At 38.8% G+C, this 21,388-nt stretch overlaps 1 protein-coding gene across 3 annotated transcripts; it reads right to left on the bottom strand.

Moving 5' to 3' along the window:
• Positions 1-351: 351 nt before the first annotated feature.
• Positions 352-20,980, bottom strand: LOC18439096 (Ubiquitin system component Cue protein). 3 transcript variants are annotated; one of them, XR_016045300.1, is made up of 9 exons: positions 20,148-20,980; positions 19,071-19,230; positions 18,884-18,945; positions 18,665-18,759; positions 15,578-15,691; positions 14,876-14,941; positions 14,642-14,739; positions 14,038-14,577; positions 352-1,763 (listed from the first exon to the last, which is right to left on the bottom strand). XR_016045300.1 is itself a non-coding variant. In XM_006849271.4 (9 exons), the coding sequence occupies exons 1-9, from the start codon at positions 20,674-20,676 to the stop codon at positions 706-708; spliced, it is 2,655 nt and encodes an 884-aa protein (XP_006849334.1). In that variant the 5' UTR covers positions 20,677-20,980; the 3' UTR covers positions 352-705. The 3 variants fall into 3 exon arrangements, 2 of the variants coding, with proteins under 2 accessions (XP_006849334.1, XP_088708981.1); XM_006849271.4 differs by having other exon boundaries at positions 14,038-14,510; XM_088852855.1 differs by lacking the exon at positions 18,665-18,759 and having other exon boundaries at positions 14,038-14,510; positions 20,148-20,372.
• Positions 20,981-21,388: the final 408 nt, after the last annotated feature.

Raw genomic sequence — 21,388 nt, 5'->3', positions numbered from 1 at the left:
AGCTCATACTTCAAAATAAATTTTTTCGAGCTTTATAAAACACCTAAATTATCAAATTTCACATCAGATAATTATAAGTGATTGCGACATCCTTATATCAAAGCTAAATCTTCTCCTTGTATACAATCTCGTCTTTATTACAAAGAAGTCATAAATAGTCATAGCCATTGGATATCAAATCATGACACATCCAAACCATTAGATTTCACATCATATAGTTATAAGTAAGTAATTGTGACATCTTTATATCAAAAATAAATTGTCTCTTTGTATACAATCTCTTATCGTTTTATTATAACGAGGTCACAAATAGTCATAGCCATTGGATATCAAACTGAAAGGCTTGAGGTATGTCACAAAGATCGAAAAAATTTCTTTCAAAATTTGAGCTTAGTGAATGATACACTCCTAGCCATCCTAATTGAAATCTGACGGACAAAAGTAATTGTCATAGTCTTACACCAACGATAAATAGTCTAACTGTATATTTTCCTTAATATAAACAAATTAAATGAATGCACTTTAAAACTATAAGAGGATACATTTTATCCCAAGAATCCCTTTAGATCTCTCTCACCAAAGTGAACCTTTCTTATTCAATAAAATATTTCTATAGGGCAGCAATGTTATCGATCCCATCGGCACCGTAATAACAAAATCACGTACTTCCTTAGCTTTTTCTCTCTAAGCATAAAGAGAGAGAAACTAGTATCCACTGAGACCTGTGAAGTGTTTCTTCATAGCCCGGTCCTTCCTAAAATGGTTCCGACCCCCTCTGCCTTGTCCCCTTCCCCTAAAGTTTGAGCCCCCCCTTCCTCTTCCTGATACTTCTTCTGCAACATCAGAAACCAGATTTGAATTCTCATTAGAGTCCATCAACATCTTAACTGCTCCAACGGGTATGTTTCCTCCTCTTCCCAATCCATGAATGGTGTCCTTTTGAGCTTGGCTCACAATTCGAGCCTCCTGGGCATTTGCAACAGCCACTGATCCCAATACTTTGTAACTGTAATTCTTTCCATCCTTAACAAAAAACTGTGGCTTTCTCTCTCTACCCCATTTTGAACCCGAATATCTAGTGATCCTCTCACCCAGGCTCTCAGATTCCTCAAGACCAGACTCTACAAGACTCAAACCCAAATCATCAAATGAGTCATCATACTCATCATCATATTGGGCGGCGAGAATTGCAGAGCAGACTGCATCATTAACTTCTCTCTCATCGAGAAAATGAGGGTTCACATTTTCTTCTCTATCTTTTCTCACATACCGCCCAAAAGATGGCAAAGATGAAGAAGATGAGCCATGGTTAGCACTTGCCTCCCTCACTAGACTCTCTCTCATGGGCTCCTTCCCTTTACTCTCTCTTAGAGGGGGTTCTACTATGGGCTCCTCAAGCGTGGCTTTCCCTTTATCTTTCTTGTTCAAAGAAGGAGCTTTTGGAGGTGGGATCACCTCTAAAGATAGATCTAGACAGGCTAAGTCTTTGTGCAAGGAGTCCTCCAGTATTCTTTGGATTACTTCTTCCGGATTGTGGTTATAGACCTCCAGACAGGCTGAAAGGAACCCTTTGCCACATTCGGGGAAGAGATCTTTAATTTGGCTGATCTTGGACTCGAGAATGGCAGTGTCTTCATCTGTCTGTGTCTTGTCATTGAGAGAGAGAATCGAAAGGCTGGGAGCTTTATCCTGAGGCCCGGAATTAAGAGGCATTGCCAGTAATGCCAAGTATTGATACTGTTCTTCATCGACAAATATCCATCCTGCCAAAAAATAAAAATTAGAATAGATCCATGCAGTGATGCTGTTTTTTTTATTCTTTTACTTTTGCTCCGTTGTTGGCAACAGCTAAGCTACAGAAAGATAAGGACATGTATTCACTTTCTCTTTTTGGGTAGGTTATGCTTGTTTAGCAAAAGTAGAAATATTGATTTAAGAATATGAACAATACAAAATAATGGAGAAAAACACGAGTTGCATAAGATCAGATATTAAGAATGAAAAGGAGAAAGGATACAGTCCAAAAGAAGCATTTAATAACCCTACAGAAAATGACCATCAAAAAGAGAGTATGGTTTACCTTGCTCCAGAACCAACTGACTTCATTCAACTCAAACCAAATTCATTCAACATCCCCAACTCCAATGGATCGGTAACTCTTTAAATCACAAAACCATTTCTAGACTTGTTCTTCTAATCTTGAACAGACAATTTGCAATAGGACAACAGTTTTAACTGTTGTGCTCAATTAAAACGCACTGTAGTGTCGCTTAGATGATTGTGCTGTCTTCTCTTTTAAAATAAATTTTTTAGAAGAGTGAATGGTAATATACAACATCTTCATCATCATTTATCATTTACATACGTATTTAATACAAACTTTTCTAAAAAATTGATGCAAATAAAAATTGGAGTTTATTTATTATTTAATTTTTAATTAGGAATAGGAAGAGAGCTAGGATAAGGATAAAGTTAAGTAGGAGGAGGGAGGATTTTTGGTTCGTATTGTTAAGTGGGAGATTTTGGGGAATAGATTATAACTAATGTTTTAGGCAGGATAAAGCCAATTTTGAAAGAGAGAAATAAAGGGGAGTTACAAGTTGTTAGGAGATTAGAGGGACACTTGAGGAAAGAGATAAAATAGGGAGATGAAGAGAGAGAAAATAGGGAAGAGGAAAAACGTGGAAAAGAGAGAGTTAATTTTTGTGGTTCTTTTATTTATTTAATTATATATTTTCTTCAAAGTCTATTTAAAGGAAGATGTCCTTTCATTGAATCAGATAATGAAACTTGAGTAAATTTGGTCTTGTGAAAGGATCGTTTTTTGGGTGGATTCCCTTGCAAACCTTGAGAGATGGTATATTCTCTCAAACCCTTTTTATTTTTATTATGTATTATTCGTGTTACTATTTCTCCCTGCATCAAAACTTAATATAGATATATACACAACTCTACCATGGCTGGTCCCAAGCCCAGAGAAAGGAGGATTGTGTCACATAGGTGGTCAACGTAAGACTTTTGCCATATCTATTTCATGAGTCCTGATCCATGAGTCCTGGATTGGTGGAACAGGATTTGTGTGACGCACCCTAAATAGTTAGGATAAGGCTTAGATAATGATGATGATGATGATGCTGAAATGATAATATACAAAATGCAGTACACAAAATTCTGAATACAAATTTGGAAAGAACCTTTCTAGAAAAAGAAAACTCGGTCCTGCAAAATGACTACGCAAGTTGAAAGAAAAAAAAAATATTACAGATGTACTTCAGGGTGGATTGAGCACTTGAGATGTGTTTAAATCCCCCTGTTTAGCTAAGCTATCAGCAGTGCTATTAGCCTCTCGCCAAATATGATGAAAAGAGACATTTAGTGCGGCACTAATTGAAAAAATCTCTTCCAAAATCTGATTTAGTATCAATGGGCACATATAGACTCTATTACCCTAGTTGATAGTGTTTTTCAAATCCCCTTCGATGATCAAAGAAGTGCACAAACTTCTATTGAATAGTTTAAGAACTTGTAGAAGGGCATAAGCCTCAGCCATTGTGAGGTGGCAGCGCCCATCAGCCCCAAGAAGGTTAAGATCGAGCATCCCTGACTCTCTCTAACTTTTCCTTCCACAACTGCCCTACCTGAGCAACCGTATGAGCAAACATCAAGGTTTAATTTGATGGTGCCCTAGTAACCAGCAAGAATACCTAGTGTTGAGTGTTCTACAAAATCTGTCTGTGGTCTCCCAGTTCATTATGGTCTGAGGTTGTGTAAGGTTTAAAACCTTTAAGCTGTCTCGCCCGTTCAATCAACACTGTTTTGCTGTTCTCCATAATGTTTAGGATGGATCTCTCCTTAACTTCGAAGTCCTCCTGCTACATTCTAGCCATAGATTCCATAACAAAGAAAGGATTAATGCCTTCCAAAGTATTAGCCCTGCCTTTGGTGGTGGGGGTGAGAAATGGGCCCGGAAGAGATGATCAAGGGCGGCTCCTAGGAGTACCCATACTGACCCAAATATCTGTAAGCACTGGCTCCAAATGTGCCCAACACCAGGGCAATGGAGGAAAAGGTGGTCCACTGTCTCTTCACTGCCTTTGCAAAAGGATAAATCGATTGGGCACGGAGATGCTGCCTCTTTGTAGCTGGTCCACTCAAAGGATCCTTTTATGTATGGTGATCCATCCAAACAACTAAATTTTGGTAGGCTAGGAGGGAAACAAGCCCTTTTGACCACAATGTTGGCAAGGCCTCATTCCTAAGGACATGGTAGAAAGATGAGATGCTGAAGAGACCTGATCTGTTAGGGCTCCAAATGAATATTCCCTTATCAAATCCAGACAGAGTAAAACTTTGAAGGGTAGCGAGTAACCTTTCTAGTTCTAGCAGTTCCACGTCATTGAGGTTGCATCTGAATCTTGGGGTCCACAGTTGCTGCCCCCACAACCGTACCATAACCTCCAGAATGAAGCATGCTTCATCAGGGGTAGATGGAATCTAATTAGTATGCTCAAGTCTCCCAACTGGTGGTCACACACATGGGTTGGCATTAGGCTTTAGTAGCCAATCAGACTCATGTGAACCACATTTTTGCTGGGAAACCTTCCTCCACTGTTGGTTTCTTGGGTTGCAAAGCACCAAAGCCACTTGCCCAGCAAAGCAGTGTTAATATCTTTAAAAGAGATCTAACACCCAAGCTCCTTGACTTTCTTGGACTTGCATATAGTGGACCATTAAGCACATTTTTTGCTACCACCATGTGCCCCCAACGATAGGAATTCCCTCATCATTTTCTCTAGTCTTGACCATTGACATCGGCATTCCAAAAAGGTATAAGATTAAAATTGGGATGTTTGCAAGGGTGGCTTTGATGAGCATAACTCTTCCCGCAAGGAAGTGTCCTTTCAAGGAGGCTAGTCACCTCTCAAACCTCTCAATTACGCCATGCCACTGTTGTATTCTAGGTTTGCCTATACACAATGGTAACCCAAGGTGTTACCTGGCAACAATCTACACCACATCAACCCAGCAGCCAGATTCCTTAAATTTTAATTTTTCCACCTCAAAACCTACGGAATCTTTCTTTCTTTTTTTTGAGTGCTAATTCTGAGGCCGTTGAGATTCATCTGCTGAAAATTTCAGCCACTATGACAAACAGAAAAGGGGACAAGGGATCACCTTGGCACAACCCTCTAGAGGCTTGAAAGCAGCCTTTGGCACTGCCAGTAATTAAGACTGAGAACATGGCTGAGGATAGGTACCCCGGGATCCATGATAGGCACCTATCACCAAAACCAATAAACTGTTGTACCTTGTCAAGTATTAGGCTACTAGCCAATTAACATGGTCGTAGGCATTTCACAATCAACTTCGATGATTAAGCCAGGGGACCCAGACTAGTGCATATTTGGAGGCATTCATAGGTGATCAGGGTTCTATCAAGGGTTTGTCAATCATTGGCAAAAGCACTATGGTTCGGTGAGATGATATTCCCGAGAACTTCCCAAAGGCAGGTGGCCAAGACTTTGGTGAGAATTTTATACCTACAATTCAACAAGCTGATTGGCCTGAAATCTTTGATTTCAGCTGCCCCTTCTCTTTTAGGGGCAAGAACAATGAATGGGGACTTCATCACCTAGTGGATGGTGCTTCAGTGACAAAAATCTGAAAAGAAGGGTAATAAATCTCGGTCAAAGTTATCCCAAAATTGATTGAACATTGCTGCTGGGAAACCATCAGGGCCCAGGGCCTTGTACTGCCCCAATTCTTTTTATGGATATTCCAATCTCCTGTTTTCAGAAGGATCTTTCCAGGTAACCAGGTCAAGGTTAAAAGTGGGTTTAGAAGTAAAAGTTGGTGTGGTCAGCTCTCAGCTTGTTTTGAGCGGTGAGTCATCGCTCAAATGATGGCATTATTCAATTTGCAGGTCAAGATGGTGTGGTGTCTTTCAGTTATCTAGAGGGTTAAGTTTGATCCTCATCTGGAGTTAGCATTGATTCTCGACTGTTGGTACCAACAGACCTCCACTTGTTTTGCCACCTTACTGAGTTCAAGTTTTGCTTCCAGTTTTTTGGCCCCCTCCAAGGAGAAAAGGAACCTTAGACTCTTCACGGGAGTGTAGATCAGATATTTCCTGAAGAAGAGCCTCCTTCTTTGCCCGGAGACTACCAACCCAGCGGTAGCTCCATTCCTCTAGCTAGGACTTCCACATCTGTCGTTCTTTAGTTATCTTAAATTCCGCCCATCCCGTGACAAGAGAGGAGGACCATCAATGCAGAATCAAAGTTTGTAGCTCGGTTTCCTCAAGCCACAAGAGTTCAAAGCACACATGTTTTGCCTTCTAAGACAGGCTCTGTATCCAGGAAAATGGGGGTTTCGTCTGAAGTGATCTTGCGCAGGGTTCTTGAGTGAATACAGGGAAATGATGCTCCCCATCCTATTCATAGGAAATAACTTTTTACTGCAGTACATTATATTGAAAAGTTTCTTTAAAAGTTTTCAAGGCTAAAGATTTTGTTCTTGCTTATCTAGGGGAAAATTCAATGTTGATTTCTGGAAAATCTTTCCAAATGATTTCTTCCTTCTTTTCGAACTTAACATTAACCTAGGAATTTCCTCACTGGACACCTTTTTGTTTTTTTTGAAACTGGTTAACTTGTTAAATAAAAAAAAAGAAAAGATTACAGAACCACAAGGAGTGGTAAATACAGCGACCCACAAGACGGATGCTCAGAGTATGGGGGGAGAAGAAGTGTAAGAAAGAAATACAAAAGAAAAACAAAAAGAAAGATAAAAAAGACTACAGATACAGAAAAGCGAAGATCGGCAAAAAGAGAAACGGCAGAGGATAAAAGGCACATAGAAAGGGTGAGCCTAGAGAAGACAAGAGTAGACAAACTATGGGTTCGTTGCTGAACTTCGAGGGCTTGAAGATACCTAGGTGTGAGATCTATGGTAGAGCGAGCTTCCGTGCCCAAAAAGGACGAGAGTATTTGGCTGAAAACCTCTTCTGACCTTCGCATGCGCAAAGACATCGCTTAGAGGCGAGCTGCAGAAGAAAATAATAGAGAGTGAGAGGAGAAGGCCGTACAGAGAGTAGAAGAGAAGAAGAAAGAAGGAAAGACAAGCTAGATGGAAGGGCTCCATCTTGGGAAGAGAGAATAGAAGGTGAGGAGAGAGCTGAGAGAGTAGAGGACATGATAAGGGGTAGAGTAGAGAAACCAAAGGGAATAAAGAAGCGGAGAAGGGGTAGAGCAGAGAGAAGAGAGAGAATGAAAGAGGGGAGAAGGGGTAGAGCAGAGAGAGTGAAGAAGGGAAGCAAGGGTAGAGCAGATAGACCAGTTGAAGGAAAGGAGGGGTAGAGCAGAAAGACCTAAGATAGTAGAGAAGGGGAAGGGAAAGAGAAGTCTATTCCGACATATTGTAATTTTGTTTATATTTATTTTTCCTTTTCCTAATTTTTTTCTTTTTTCTTTCTTTTTTTTTTTTGTGACTACCTATGACAGGGGAGGGAGAAGAGAGAGAGTAGACATGGAGAAAAGGAAAAAACTGGGGAAGAAAGCTGCCAAGAGACAGACTTGGGATTTTTAGCGTACCTGTTGTGAGAACAAAAGAGTGGGCAAGGTGTTGCAGGCTCTTTCCTTAGCAAGGCCATTAGCTACTAAGTTGGCCCCCTAAGGATGTGTGAAGCTCATTGGCAGTATTTCTCTGCAAATAAGAGCAATAAGTTCAAAGGTGGACATCAGCCGCAAAGGGGGCTGTGTAAGTTGAAGCCCATATGATGACGTTACTTGAATCACACTCCACCTGTATACTGGAGAATTGTGTGCAAAATTGGCCAGTCTTCTTAAGTGCTTCGAGCAAAGCTTGAGCCTCAGCAGTGGTGGAATCTGAAATTCCAAGAGGTCCCGAGAGAGAGAGGAAAATTCCATTGTAACTGGGTGGGGTACCCCATACCTTGAAGGTCCAAGGTTACCATATGACGCACCATCTGTGTTAAGTTTGAGGACCCCCTGAGAGAGAGGATGCCAGAGGGCTCTAGCAATGGGGGAAGGGGAGGCCAATGCTAGCAAACTTTGCCAGCTACCTCTAAGTTGTGAAAGAGAGAGGTGAGATAAAGAGGGAATGCTGCCAGCCAAAAGGAGATCAGAGAGATGAGTGAACCCGAGGTAGAGGGAAGGGGTCTGGCAATGCCGCGAAATATTTTCGCGTTTCTTTCTAACCAGATGAACCACAAAAGGGCCGCGACGACTATGTGCCACAATTTTCTACCAATAGAGGGCAAAGGAGGGGAGGCAAGGGCCAAGATGAGATCAGGTAAAGATAAAGATGTGACCCGTAGAAGGCCAAAAAAGTTATAGAGGGGTGGACAAAAGGGTGAAGGAGAAGAGACAGTGAATAAAAAAGGTGAAGGGTTGATTCTTCTTCCTGAAAACACAGAATAAACCGGTTAGGAAGGGAGATACCACTAGAGTTGGTCCAAAGTTAAAGCTATGCCATGAGGAAGGATCCAAAGAAAGGCCTTGACCTTATGAGGGACGAGGAAGGACCAAATTTTATAGACGGGGATGGATTCAAATTAGGAAGGAGAGAAGAGTAGAAAGAGGAATCAGAGAAGATGCCTAACAGGTTGTCGGACCAAATAATAGTGTCTTCTCTTGAAAGAAGAGAGAATATAGGGGTTAACAACTTGAGAAGGGAACTAAAGGTAGGTAGTTCAGAGTCATAAAGGTTCCTTCTAAAGATTGGGGTCCAAGACAAAGAAGAACCCCTACATTCCACATAATGAGCTATGAGGGCTTCTTGATCGACAGCTAAGAGAAAGAGGGAAGAGGAAAGAAGGTCCAAGGTCTGATCCCCAATCCCAAGATCTTTCCAGAATTTGATTCTAAGGCCATTACCTATCTTGAATCTGTAGAAGCTTTAAAGGCATATTAGTCGAAGAAATGGACTTCCAAGCCCCAGAAGCACAGGACATAAGGGAGCAAGGCAACCACCTGCTATCCTCAAGGCCGTATTTAGCTTGGATGATTTGCTTCCAAAGGAGGGGGTGGGGGGAAGTGAATCTCCACCACTATTTACCTAAAAGGGCCAATTTCATGATTGATGGAGGGAAAAATTGTTCTTAATTTTTATTTTTATTCAATTGTCAAGGATGTATAATATAATTTTAGTTTTAAGGTTTATTTCTAGGGTTTTTAGTTTTTTAATGATACTAGGGTTCTTATTTTTTTTGTTTACTTCACAAATACTACTCACAAGTACTATTCATGAGTACTGTTCACAGTGGGTAAAACTGTCATTATGAAATTTAAGTTTAAGTTAGGATATATAAGTCATTTTAATTATTATATGGACACGTAATGCTTTTGAACATTGAATTATAATCTATAAGAGGTGTGTAGGGCCTTGAGAGGGTCAATTCCATATGATTTTAAGAAATTAACTGAGAGAAAAAGTTAGGCTTTTGGAACCCTAACCTAGATTTCTTTGAATTATGCTTGTGTTTGGCTTTGTTGTTCTTTGAATTATGTTTGTGCTTGGCTTTGTTGTTTGCTGATTCTATTGTTCTCTCAAATTTTCCTGCATCACTGATCCTTTTGAAACCAAGACTACCATACTTTGTAGGGGTGCAAACCTTGTCCCAGGAGGCAAGATGAAACTTATGGTCCCTTGAGGCACCACACCAAAGAAAATTCCTCATGAGTTTCACGAGGCAATGTGCAACAGAGGAGGGAATTCGGAAGAGGGACATCTGGTAAATAGGAATATTAGCCAAGGCAGTTGTGATGAGGGTGATGATACCCCCAATGGCCCTTCCAATTGGCGAATTGAATGTTTGTATAATGTTGTCCCAAAGGTGTTTCTTGGGTTTCCCTAGATAAAGAGAGAGGCCCAAATAGGTGAAGGGAAGAGAATCAGTAGCACAACCAAGATGTTGGGCAAGTCTTACGGTCTCAGTCTCGCACACCCTGATCCCCAACGTTTTGGTTTTAGACATGTTGACCTTCATCCCAATGGTGACTTTGAAGCATCTATGGAAAAGCCACAGATTGTCCAACTGAGCAAGATCAATTTCACAAAAAATCAGGGTGTCGTCAACATAAAGGAGGTGGGAAACAATTGTCATAGAGCCTAGTAAGAGATTTAGAAAAGAGCTCACCCATGATAGTGAAAAGAAATGGGGAGGGAGGGTCTCCTTGCCTCAAGCCTCTAGAGGCAGAAAAGAAACCAATAGGGGAACCATTAATGAGAACAGAGAAGTGGGGATTGGAGATGCATGTTTTGATCTCGGATCTCCACCTGCTACCAAACCCCATTCGCAACTAGATCTTTTCAATAATACCCTAGTCGACTATGTCATAGGCCTTTTTCCCAATCAAGCTTAACGGCCCTTAACCCTGGAGTTGAACCTAGAGTGATTAGCTTCATGGGCAGAAAAAGCCCCATCGAGAATTTGCCTATTAGCAACGAAAGCAGATTAGGTTGGGGAGATGACAAAATGTAAAACAGCTTGAAGGCAACAAGCTAAGACCATAGCAAGAATCTTGTAGGAGGAGTTGAGAAGGCTAATAGGACGGAAGTCTCTCAACTTTTTGGCCCTTTTAATCTTGGGGGTGAGAGCAATGAAGGTACAGTTGATAGCCGAGTTAAGGTGACTTATGTGGAAGAATTCCTCAAAATAGCCTAAGAGATCAGGAGCTAGCGTATCCCAAAAGTCTTGGAAAATGGCAACAAGGAAGCCATCAGGACCAAGGGCTGTGTCCCATACAAGGTCAAGGACAGCTTCATGAATTTCTTCGTCAAAGATAGGAATTTCAAGCCAGTCAGCATCTTTAAAAGATAAAGGAAGGCAAGGAGATGTTGCCTAGAGAAGGCTTAGGCCTAGAAGGAAATGAGAAAAGATTTTTGAAGTGTCTAACCATGAGCCAATTAACCTACTCAGGCTGTGAGAAGGTGCGGTTACCAACAAAGAGTTCAGTAATAGTGTTGCCCCTTCTCCTAACAATGGCCATTTAATGAAAGAAAGCCATGTTACTGTATGCTACCTTAAGCCATTTGATTTTGGACCATTGATACCAGAAGGTCTACTCCTACTTGAGGAGTTGAAACAGATTTTCTTTGGCAGATGCCCTATCCGACAATTCTTAGGTTGAAAGAGGTTTAACTTCTTCCTCGGTATCCAGGGAATGGATAAGGGCCAAGCGGGCCTAAAGTTGCCTGGGATAGTGTGGCTACACTGTTTAATGGAGACCTTCAAAAGATGAAGTTTATTGGAAAGTTGAAACCCAACCCAACCACTAACCAAGTAAAAAGCCCACCAATTACTGTTAAGCTCGGGGAAGGAGGGTCTATCCAACCGAAAGAGTTCAAACCTAAAAAGGCCTATTGACAGGAAAGATGGGGTTCCTACCACGGAGGATGGGTTTATGGTTGGAGGTAAGCTTAGCAAGGACAGAGGATTGGGTGCCAGGGAACTACCATCAAGGTCTACTCCCCAAGGACTCAAGTTCCCGAGAGAACTGCCATCAAAGTTTAGCTTGAACATGTGGAGATGTATTTTAAGTATTGAGCACAAAGGTTTACTAAGAGCCATTGTGCAGTCTGCATGAACCAAGTTATCACTCCTCTCATTAGCGCCAATGAGAAGACAGAAGGATTAGCTCTCTATTTAAGCACCCCTTAGCTGGCTTAAGGACAATTTTTCCAAACAAGACACCTGCTTGCAGGGAAAAGACCAGATGATCATCCATTATGAGAGGCTTGATGACAACACTAATCAAAGTATACCAAAGAGATTCAGAGTAACACCAAATCTTCCAAGAAAATGCACAATGACTCAAAAGATGGCCAATATTCTCCTAAACTTTCCAACACACACACACACACCCCAAAAAAAAAAGGCAGGAACACCCTTGGTCACATATGTTCTCCATACACATTCACGTCCAGTGTTACCAATTCACAAAATGTAAGAACTTTTAAGGATCACGAGGATCCACTGCACTCACCCTTCAAGATGAATAAAAGAAACTTAAGACTGAAAAACACAGACCTATTTGAGTGACAAATCTCCCATTACCCCACTGTAGGAAAACAAACCTATCCAAGACAGATAAGAATTTGCTGAACTTTGCGGTTTCCACATGATTCATCAGGTCCATGTTATTTGCTCAACTCCATGGTCTCCCCAGAATGGGTTTCTACATTCTATATGGAACTTTCTCCTACATATGTATAGAGTAATGAGTATCCACACCTGAAGAAAAGGATAATTTCCATTTATAATACGGTGAGATATTTTTTTTATAGAGATATTATTGAGGGCAGTTAATAAAAACTCATTTTAATTTAAAAAAATTTGCTGAAGCCAATTCTGCTCATCCTGTGGGTAATTTAATATATGAAATACCCGAGATGCCCTCATTTTTCCTTTAACATAATGTGAAAGGATTTGCTGCTCCTGCAGGAGCATACTGTGCATTTGCTCCTTCAGGGAAAAACTCAGGAACAATTTTTTTGGACCCAAAATTTGGGGATGTAACCTCTCAAACCTTATAACCAACTTTGAAGGAAAAATTAAATAAATAGAACTCTGTTATGTGCCTCAAGAAAAATTTAAGATCCCAACAAGAATCGTCCAATTTTTTGAGGGAAAGATCTAGGTGTCTAGAACTCAAAATCCAAATTTTTTTCCATGAAAATAATCGTCAAAAGCTACCTAGATAAATCCCATAATTTTAGATAAAAAAAATCCATCCAAGTAGGCCTTGTGCCCGAGGGAGTAGGTAAACAATATCCTCCTGCAGAAGCATAGAATATGTGCTCTTATATAATTGCTTGTGCTGAAATGACTATTATATGGTTTCTTCCTATGTGATGGTTTGTGGTATGACCCAGGCAATGAGATACTTTTGATTCCTATTACAGATGCCTTATGTTTTTAGAAATTCTTTACTACGAAAAACTCGCCAAGCATTTCAGAGCAAACTATTTGACTCAGCAAACTCTCACTTGGTTTTGGAAGCCACCACATCAGCTGCCAAATCCAAGCTTTTGAATACCAATTCAGGATTATTTGTGTCGCCGATCAAAATGCAGCTCCAAATCTTCAAAGATAGGTGCACATTACAAGTCTATAAACTTGGGTCTCTTCCAAAAGGTTACTCAAGTAAATCGAGATATTCTAAGTTTCAAGATTTGTCTATTCCACCCAACTCTTTAGCCACAATGTTAAATACTTCGAATGACAAAGAAAACTCTAGCACTTATTTTTTCTTCTTCTTCCCCTTGAGAAGTAACCTACTGCTGTAATTCAACCGAAAACAAACAAATAAATTCTCACCAAAAGCTATAATTTCCATTGCCTACCAGAAATTAGAATACAGAAATCATCATCATCATCATATGAGCCTTATCCCAACTATTTGGGGTCGGCTACACGAATCATGTTTCACCATGAACGCCCTAGCATGAGCATATAACATAGATTCAGAATCCAGGAGAAGTTGTGGCAAAATTTTAGGCTAGCTGCCCTACCTAACAGCGCTCCTCCTTTATCCAGGATTGGGACCAGCATGACCAGGTTGGGACAGGTCATGGCGGAGTTAAACTAGAATATAGAGCTAAATCATATAAAATACCAGATGACCCGTCAAGATAACACCACATCCTGCAACATAGTACTCCACCAAGAATCCATGCCTCAACAATTTCGCCTAATTATAAATGTGCTGATCTTTTAACATTCTGCTTTCTTGTACATTAAGATACAATCCAAAGATATTTCTGTTGTAAATTTGCTTTACAAAAATAGAGATATTCATTTGTGTAATTGTGTTTTCTTCATTAAAGCGAGTTGAACTATCCTAAAATTCAACCTTTAACAAGATGAAAGATTTCATTTAGAAAGTTTCTATACATTTCCTTTCATAAGCAATCTCCAATGCAACCCACAAGAGCAAGCCGAAAAAACGAAAAAGAAAAAAGATAATTTCCATTAATCAAAAGCTAAAACCAATCAGAAAGGTACAGACATACCATTTTTACGAAGAATGTCAATCCTATCCATTATCCCATGACTTCTTTCAATATTTTGGATAAAGGTATATCTACCATGTTGATTGTGAGAACTTTCACTGATTTCCTGGAATGTCTGCACCAATATATCTCCTCTAATAACAGGGTCTTCAATGTTGGCTGGAAACATCTTTGTGGCATTAAGAAGGGAATGCTCATCTTGGCACAATTCTTGACTGAAATAACAAGAGTCAAGTAATTTCCATCCAAATTCAAGTATCCTTGTCCTCAAGATCTTGAAACATAGAGGGAGATCAGGAGTGGTTGCACCATTCTTTCCAAATGGATTTAAGGCATCAGGAGTGGTTGCACCATTCTTTCCAAATGGATTTAGGTCATCCCCGTTTGGGGTGAGTGCAAATCCTTGTTGTAATGTTTGCAGCAAGGAATCGTGAAGTCTTGCCAGGGTTATAAGCAATTCTTCATTTCCATGGCTTCAAAACCCCATGAGTCCAAAACCGAAAGCCATTAGATATGGCATAGAGAAGATAAACAGAAATGCTGTAGAAATGTCAATCATTAATGACAATGCTCATATATAATCAAGAGTGGCTAAAGGGCATACCCCATTTCAACAGAACATGAGAAGTACAATGCCGCAGGTTTATATGCATCAACAAAGGAAGCAAGAGTTGCAATTCCATCATTTAGAAAGTCCATCACCTGAGGAGCAAACAGATTGAGTGATAATTTGTGGGTAAACCAAAAGACTGCACAATTTGTAATAGTACCAAATGGCACACGCACATGGGATGCTAAGAACTGGCCAAAATTTGCTAAAAGAACAGGCAAGACTTGCCTCGAGAAAATCTTGATGAAGTCGAGCACACCCAAGATGTTCACTTCCTCCACTGGAAACCAAAACCTGTAAAAATGGAAAAGACAAGGAACAGTTGATCGCTTGGGCACTCAAATTGAAAATTTTAAATACATCCCAAGCACACTTTTTACTCACTCTAGTATAGTTAAATAGAGTACTTAAGGAGCAAACCAAAGATACAAGATGAGAGGCCACGGTTCAAATTTCATGTCTACCAAAAAACTATTTAGCATTTTACTCATTTTCAACTATTCCAACTCACGATCATGCGTATTTTGATGGACGTTTTGAAATTAAATCTAAAGAAACAGATAACATGTTAAATAGTTTATCTCTAGGTACATTTTGATAAATTTTCAAAATTTTATCCATATAAGTCAAGCTGAGAGATATCATAAACACTCTTATTCAAAATCTGCACTGAGCAACCTTCTATTGGTGCTATCCAGGTTTAAGATACACCACATCTAGTAACAGCTTAAAACAAGAAGAAAGAGACTTTATTGACCCACATAGTTCTGTAAGGATTTGAAAATGACATTTCCAACGGAAGTTTCATAAACAAATTATTCTAAGATACCAAGAATTGATTAAACTCTAATCAACTTCTAAATATCTTAAAGGACACAAGTTGTAACTAAAATCAAATTACATGAACATAAAAGAGCCAGTGAAAAATACCTCCAGTGATGAGTTGCATCTCTGATGCATAGTGTGGACAAGATTAATAAAACGGGGCCCTACTTCAGCTAAACTTCCGATGAGCCATGGCTGGAACTTTAATGCATTCATAACCTGGAAAAAGAGTTAAAGCTTGTTAGACATCACACAAAATGCATTTCAATGTAACAACCCAGCAAACAATGGCAAAAAAACAAACATGAAAATAAAGGCTGAAAATTTTCCATGAAGGGCTTTATGTATTTTACCAACTTTGAAATCGAATCATTTCTATGCTAATCCACCAGAAATAATACTATCGATACCATAGTTGTTGCAAACGCCTGAGATTTTGAATCGATCTAGGAATCAGAATCGCAGGTGGTTGGAAGGTTCTTGTTGTCAGAATCGTTGTCCTTGCAAGAAATGAGATTCCTACTTTATTGAAATAGAATTTCAATCAAAATGGAATCGAGACTCCTACCTCTATGGAGTCGAGTTTCAACCCAAACAGAATTGAAAATCCTACCTTTTTGGAATTGAGTTTCAAGCCAGTTGGAATCGAGTTTCAACCCACGTGAAATCGAGATTCCTAGTTTTATGGGATCGAGTTTCAACCCGATTAGAACCGAGATTCCCACATCTATGGGATCGCACACCTAACAACTTAGAACCGCATCAGATATCATCAGGAAATTTGTTTCATTAGGCAAATGGTTCAAGGTTCTAGTCTAATCTTATGCAACAATCCCTTGGTATTAGAATTGACGTATTGAGTATACTTAGCCATGGTTCTCCTAGTATTGAATCAAGATCCTCAAAGATTACAAAGACCTGAACAAGGATTCCCCTGGTATTGAAATTGATGTATTGAGCTTTAATCATAACATCAGAATTAAGGTCGAGTGGTTGTAATAATAGATTCAGGTTAAGTACAATTAACAGACACCCATAGTCCACTAGGGAATTTGAAATGTTGCTTACAAAACATACAAATATTATATCATGTATACTTGAAAGTTGAAATTGAGACTTTGATTTCATATTTATAGTTGAAAATGGAAAATTTTTCATGCCATTATGTTGCTTTGTACCAAATCTCTTTCCCAATTATCTTCCAAAAATAGCCACCGGTTCTAGCACTATTTGAAATGTAATCCAAATCAAACCCAAATCTATTTCCCAATTATCTTGAAAAATAGCCACCAAGTTCTAGCATTATCAAAAAAGCAATTGTATAAGAATCCGTAACCTGGTTCTCACAATGGACCATTTACTTGACATGATGAAATAAAAGTGAGTACATTTAACGAGAGGACGTTAAATAATACTTTTTTGTTTACATTCACATTGCATTGTTGCATCAGTGGAACGAGTGGTAAAAGTCTAAACATCACAAGAACACTCATGGAGAGAGAGGATGATAACATCAAAAGAGAGTGTGAAACTACATTTAATAAAATAAATAAATAAATACTGAGTGAAATCTAGATTCCACAAAAATGAAAAAGTGTGGAATCAAGACTCAACAAATGTGGAACCGAGATTCAATGAATGTTGGATCACGATTCAAAAAAATTGGAATCGAGATTCCTAAAATGTGGAATCTAGGTTGTTGAATTCAAGGAAATGGGTTCCGTGAAGATTGTTTCACGGAAGCACAGAATCGGGATTTTGAAGTGGAATTGCCACCTAGGGTGCGAGATTCCGGTAACAATATTAAATAGTGCTAAACCACAATTTCATATAACCAGCAAGAATTTCAATATCATTTGTCTGTACACTACATATACTGAAACTCAAATTCCAAATTAGAAAACAAGAAGACCAAGGTCCTAAACTTAAATCAAGGCATTTTTTATGTGTTAGTTCAGTGCTAGGATTCAAAATTGAGACATAATTTGCAATCATCAGCCATTATCCAATCAAGGCCAAGCCTGATTCCCGGACTAAATCAAGGTTCTCACACAGAAACCCCCAAATATCTTCATCTGGCTGGAATTTACTCTATTCCTTCATAAAAGATCTCTAATCTTTCTGTTTGTTTCTTCATATTTAGGAATACCAAATCAGGCCCCTCAAAATCAGACCCAACAAGAAAAAAACAGCTTATTTCTTGACTGCCACTGACCAATATATTAAAAGGTGGGCGGCCTTGGCACCTAGACAGCACCTTGAGGCAGTCCAAGGTCTAAGTGTTTTGCCTAGGTCAATGCGGCCCAACTTAGACGGGCCTGCCATGTGCGAGGTCCTAGGTGACCTAAGATGCTCCAAGCAACATGGTTGCACAGAGAGAGAGAGAGAGAGGGAGAGGGAGAGGGAGAGGGAGAGGGAGAGGGAGAGAGACTAAGTGCCGCTTTTCTATTTCCTTATACACGACTTTCTAAGTCTGAATTGCCAATGACTTCAAAGGATCTAGCCCTTAATTCAAATTTAGTAGGTGCATTGATAAGTTCGGCTAAATTTTGGAGCATATGATTCAGTAGCATGATTTGGTAGTTTACCATCTCCTTCTAAAATTGCTACACACTCTTTTCGCAATTGAATTTGAATTTCAAGACATTTAACTATGCAAGGCAGCAGCCTAGGCACCATCTCCCATTCTCTAATACACCGCCACTGAATTTCAAAAATCTCTAATTAACTTCTAGAACTCTAGTTATGTCTTTTACCACACTCCAAATGATTCTCTTAGATTCTACAGAGTTTCATGATTTCACCTAATATTCTGATATTCTAAAATCTTTAAATTGTTCAGCTAAAATTCATAAATTCAAATTGTCATCTCTGCTTAACACCATCCAAATATAGGAGAGGTAAAAAAAAACGTAGCACGGTTCTTCATCAGTAACTTAGAATCATCAAAAACAATGGTGCTAAAATTCTATCAATCTATTATCAAAATAAATAAATTTCTATGAAAGTCACTTTAACTACAAAATGCCCCAACAAATCTTAGTAAAAGAAGAAAATTGTTTCTTCCAGCTACTAATGAAACAGTTCAAAGTTTGAGACGCCAAGCCTGCAAACCACAGAATCAAATGTGAAAATGACCCAGAAGATTTTTTTCTTTGGAACCAGCAGAAAAATCAAAAGTAAAAAACTTACTAATGATTTAGTCAACTCTTGATTATCTCGTCCAAAAATAGCACATATATCCAACAACTTTGGCATATCTAGAAGCTTCTTTTCTTGTAAAAGAACTATGAATGGGGGAAAAAGAAAACATATAAGCTCAAGTAAGATGCCTTAAAATATCAGCACCAATTGTTGGAAGGGCATAAAGCAAACCACACCAAAAAGAGAACAAAAGAGAAAGAAATTTACCTGCATACTCGTTTGGATTGAGCATCTCACTTGCAGGAGCACCGAGGTCTTGATTAGAAGATCTGCAAAATGAGAAATTTTCATTTCCTTTAAGAAAGGCAACACTTGCGAGATAAAGTACTCACAAGCATTACTTTTATTTTTTACCAGTAGTTACTTCCAAATTGAAATTGCAAGCTAAACTAACATGCGGTAGAAGATCATGAAGACGCGACGACTGAGCTCTGACTCTCCAACGATAACTCCAGCCACCATTCCTTTCATTCCATGATGGGGAAAGTCATACCAACGATTTCTGAATTGTAAAAAACTATCCAGGAACTCATGTAGAGAATTGTCTATGGCCACTGAAATGAAATTCCTAAAGTTAAAGAGGAATCATGAATGTGTACATCAAATAAGAATGGATACGCAGAGAACATTTTTTTTTAGGCAAACCCACTGTAAGACATCCAAATAGAAAAAACCATGCAAATAGATGGGCATGTATGAATGTGTGCACATGCATGTATGTGTAATCAGCATCTGTGTATGCTTCCATATACCCATTTTATGATAATTGAATCATTTAAACATGGATCAAAAGATAGATTTCCCAAATAAACACTAACTAGTTGAGTAATATAGAGAATGAATTACAATGACATGTTGGAGTAATCTCCAATCACTATCAAGAGACCATATAGGTGCAGAATAAATGGCAATTAATGCATATAAGGGTAGTGCTTGTTTTCTCCTGTTTAAAACAACTCACTGAATATCCCGATTTTTAAGTGACTAATCTCACCGATTTTTTCCAATTATCATTCCTCTTTACCAAGTCACTGAATAGTACAATTTCAAATGAAAAACTAAAAATACATGACAAAAATTGTGTGCATTTCATCCTTGAGAATCATATGATTCCCAGCTAGTCATCCATGATTCCGAAGTCTAAACAAAGTAGCAAATACCCAACTGTTATATAACATTAATAGCAACTATGATGATCATTATAGAACAAAAGAGTAATATTTGAAACCAAATAAATAATTCTTCAGTGGAAGCCCGAGAGCCAAAATACCCAAAGCCTAAATCCACATCAATCCAAGATATAATTCTCCAAAATGAATTTTATAATTTCAAGCAAACATTATGAATTTCGCATTAGAAGCCAAAAGTACAAGTAGCACTCTTCCAGAACTGACTGTAATAGATAAATTTCAAACAATAACAAGAATAAGAAACAACTATTTAAAATCAATAAAATCCCCAAGAATCATACCTTGTTTCCAGAATTCCCTAGAATTCAATTTGAGCAAGTGACCCAACTCCCTATTCAGAATATCCACCACTTTCTGAGCTTCTATGGCATCAAGGCCTCCATGCTCAACACCAAGACCAGATGCAACCGCCTCATCCTGAGGCAAGTACCTAACAAATCCCCCCTGCTTCTTTGCATCATGATCCCCTCCTGCCATTGATTGAGATGAAGTTGCAGAGCTTGAACCACCACTATCAGCATGAGAAACCTTTCTTCCATGATCAAACTCATTAAAACTCTTATTGGGTTTTTCAGAAGACTGTCTCAACTGACTGGTAAATGAAGAATTTGCAGGGAAGTTCTCGTTCCTGCCATTGTTGGGTGCTTGTTCTGATGTTTGTTGTTGGGTTTTTGGGATGTTCTTGTTCCTGCCATTGTTGGATGCTTGTTCTGATGTTTGGTGTTGGGTTTTTGGGATGTATCTATTCTGTGTTTTGTTGGAATTTTTGGTGGTGGATTCAACCCTGTTACTGTCAGATTGGGAATGCATGGTTACCAAATATACCCAATTCAGAGATGAAGCTTGGAGATGCTTGTAACCCCTATCTCTCTGCAAGTAACTCTAAAGCTCCCACTCTATCTCTATGTGGCTCTCTCTCAACTCGAGAAGACTCTCTTTCTCTCTCTACTCAATGATCGGGCCTGCGTTTGCAGAATTGGGGTGCTTGCCGTATATATTTGATCGTCTAGAATTCTAGAGAGAGAGAATTCTAGAGAGAGAAAAACCGCGATGGGGGTTACCCATTACATTGCCAGCCCAATCGATCTAATTAAGGCGCACCTCTGAAATGGGTGAAAAAATTTATTAGATTTATCTTAAAATATGTTTTTGTATCTAATTATAAAATTTTAAATTTCTTCAAATCAATACATCTATAAACATATCAAAATCTTGAAAAAATACATCTAGATAATATATTGCAATATGCATTTATGTGATTCAAAATTTGTTTTTTTTTTTTTTTCTTATTCATGCATCTCGATGTCAAGATTATCAATTAGAGGTTTTTTCAACATTAAAACGACATTTTTTGATATATTTTTAAAGTGCATGTGTGGTTCTACATTTAAAGGTTACAACTTTATATAAACTTTTGGAAAAATTACATATATATCCGTTATATTTTACGTTATTACGGATGTACTGAGTAGTTTCCGTTATTAAATGTATGTCCATTTTTTACATTTCATAATGCAAATTT

The sequence above is a fragment of the Amborella trichopoda genome, chromosome 12 (genome assembly GCF_054954075.1).
Source record: "Amborella trichopoda isolate Santa Cruz 75 chromosome 12, AtrichopodaSantaCruz75HAP2 v2.0, whole genome shotgun sequence".
Taxonomy (NCBI): Eukaryota; Viridiplantae; Streptophyta; class Magnoliopsida; order Amborellales; family Amborellaceae; genus Amborella; species Amborella trichopoda.
The sequence above is the reverse complement of the archived record's forward strand: the minus strand, read 5'-3'. Positions and strand labels throughout refer to the sequence as shown.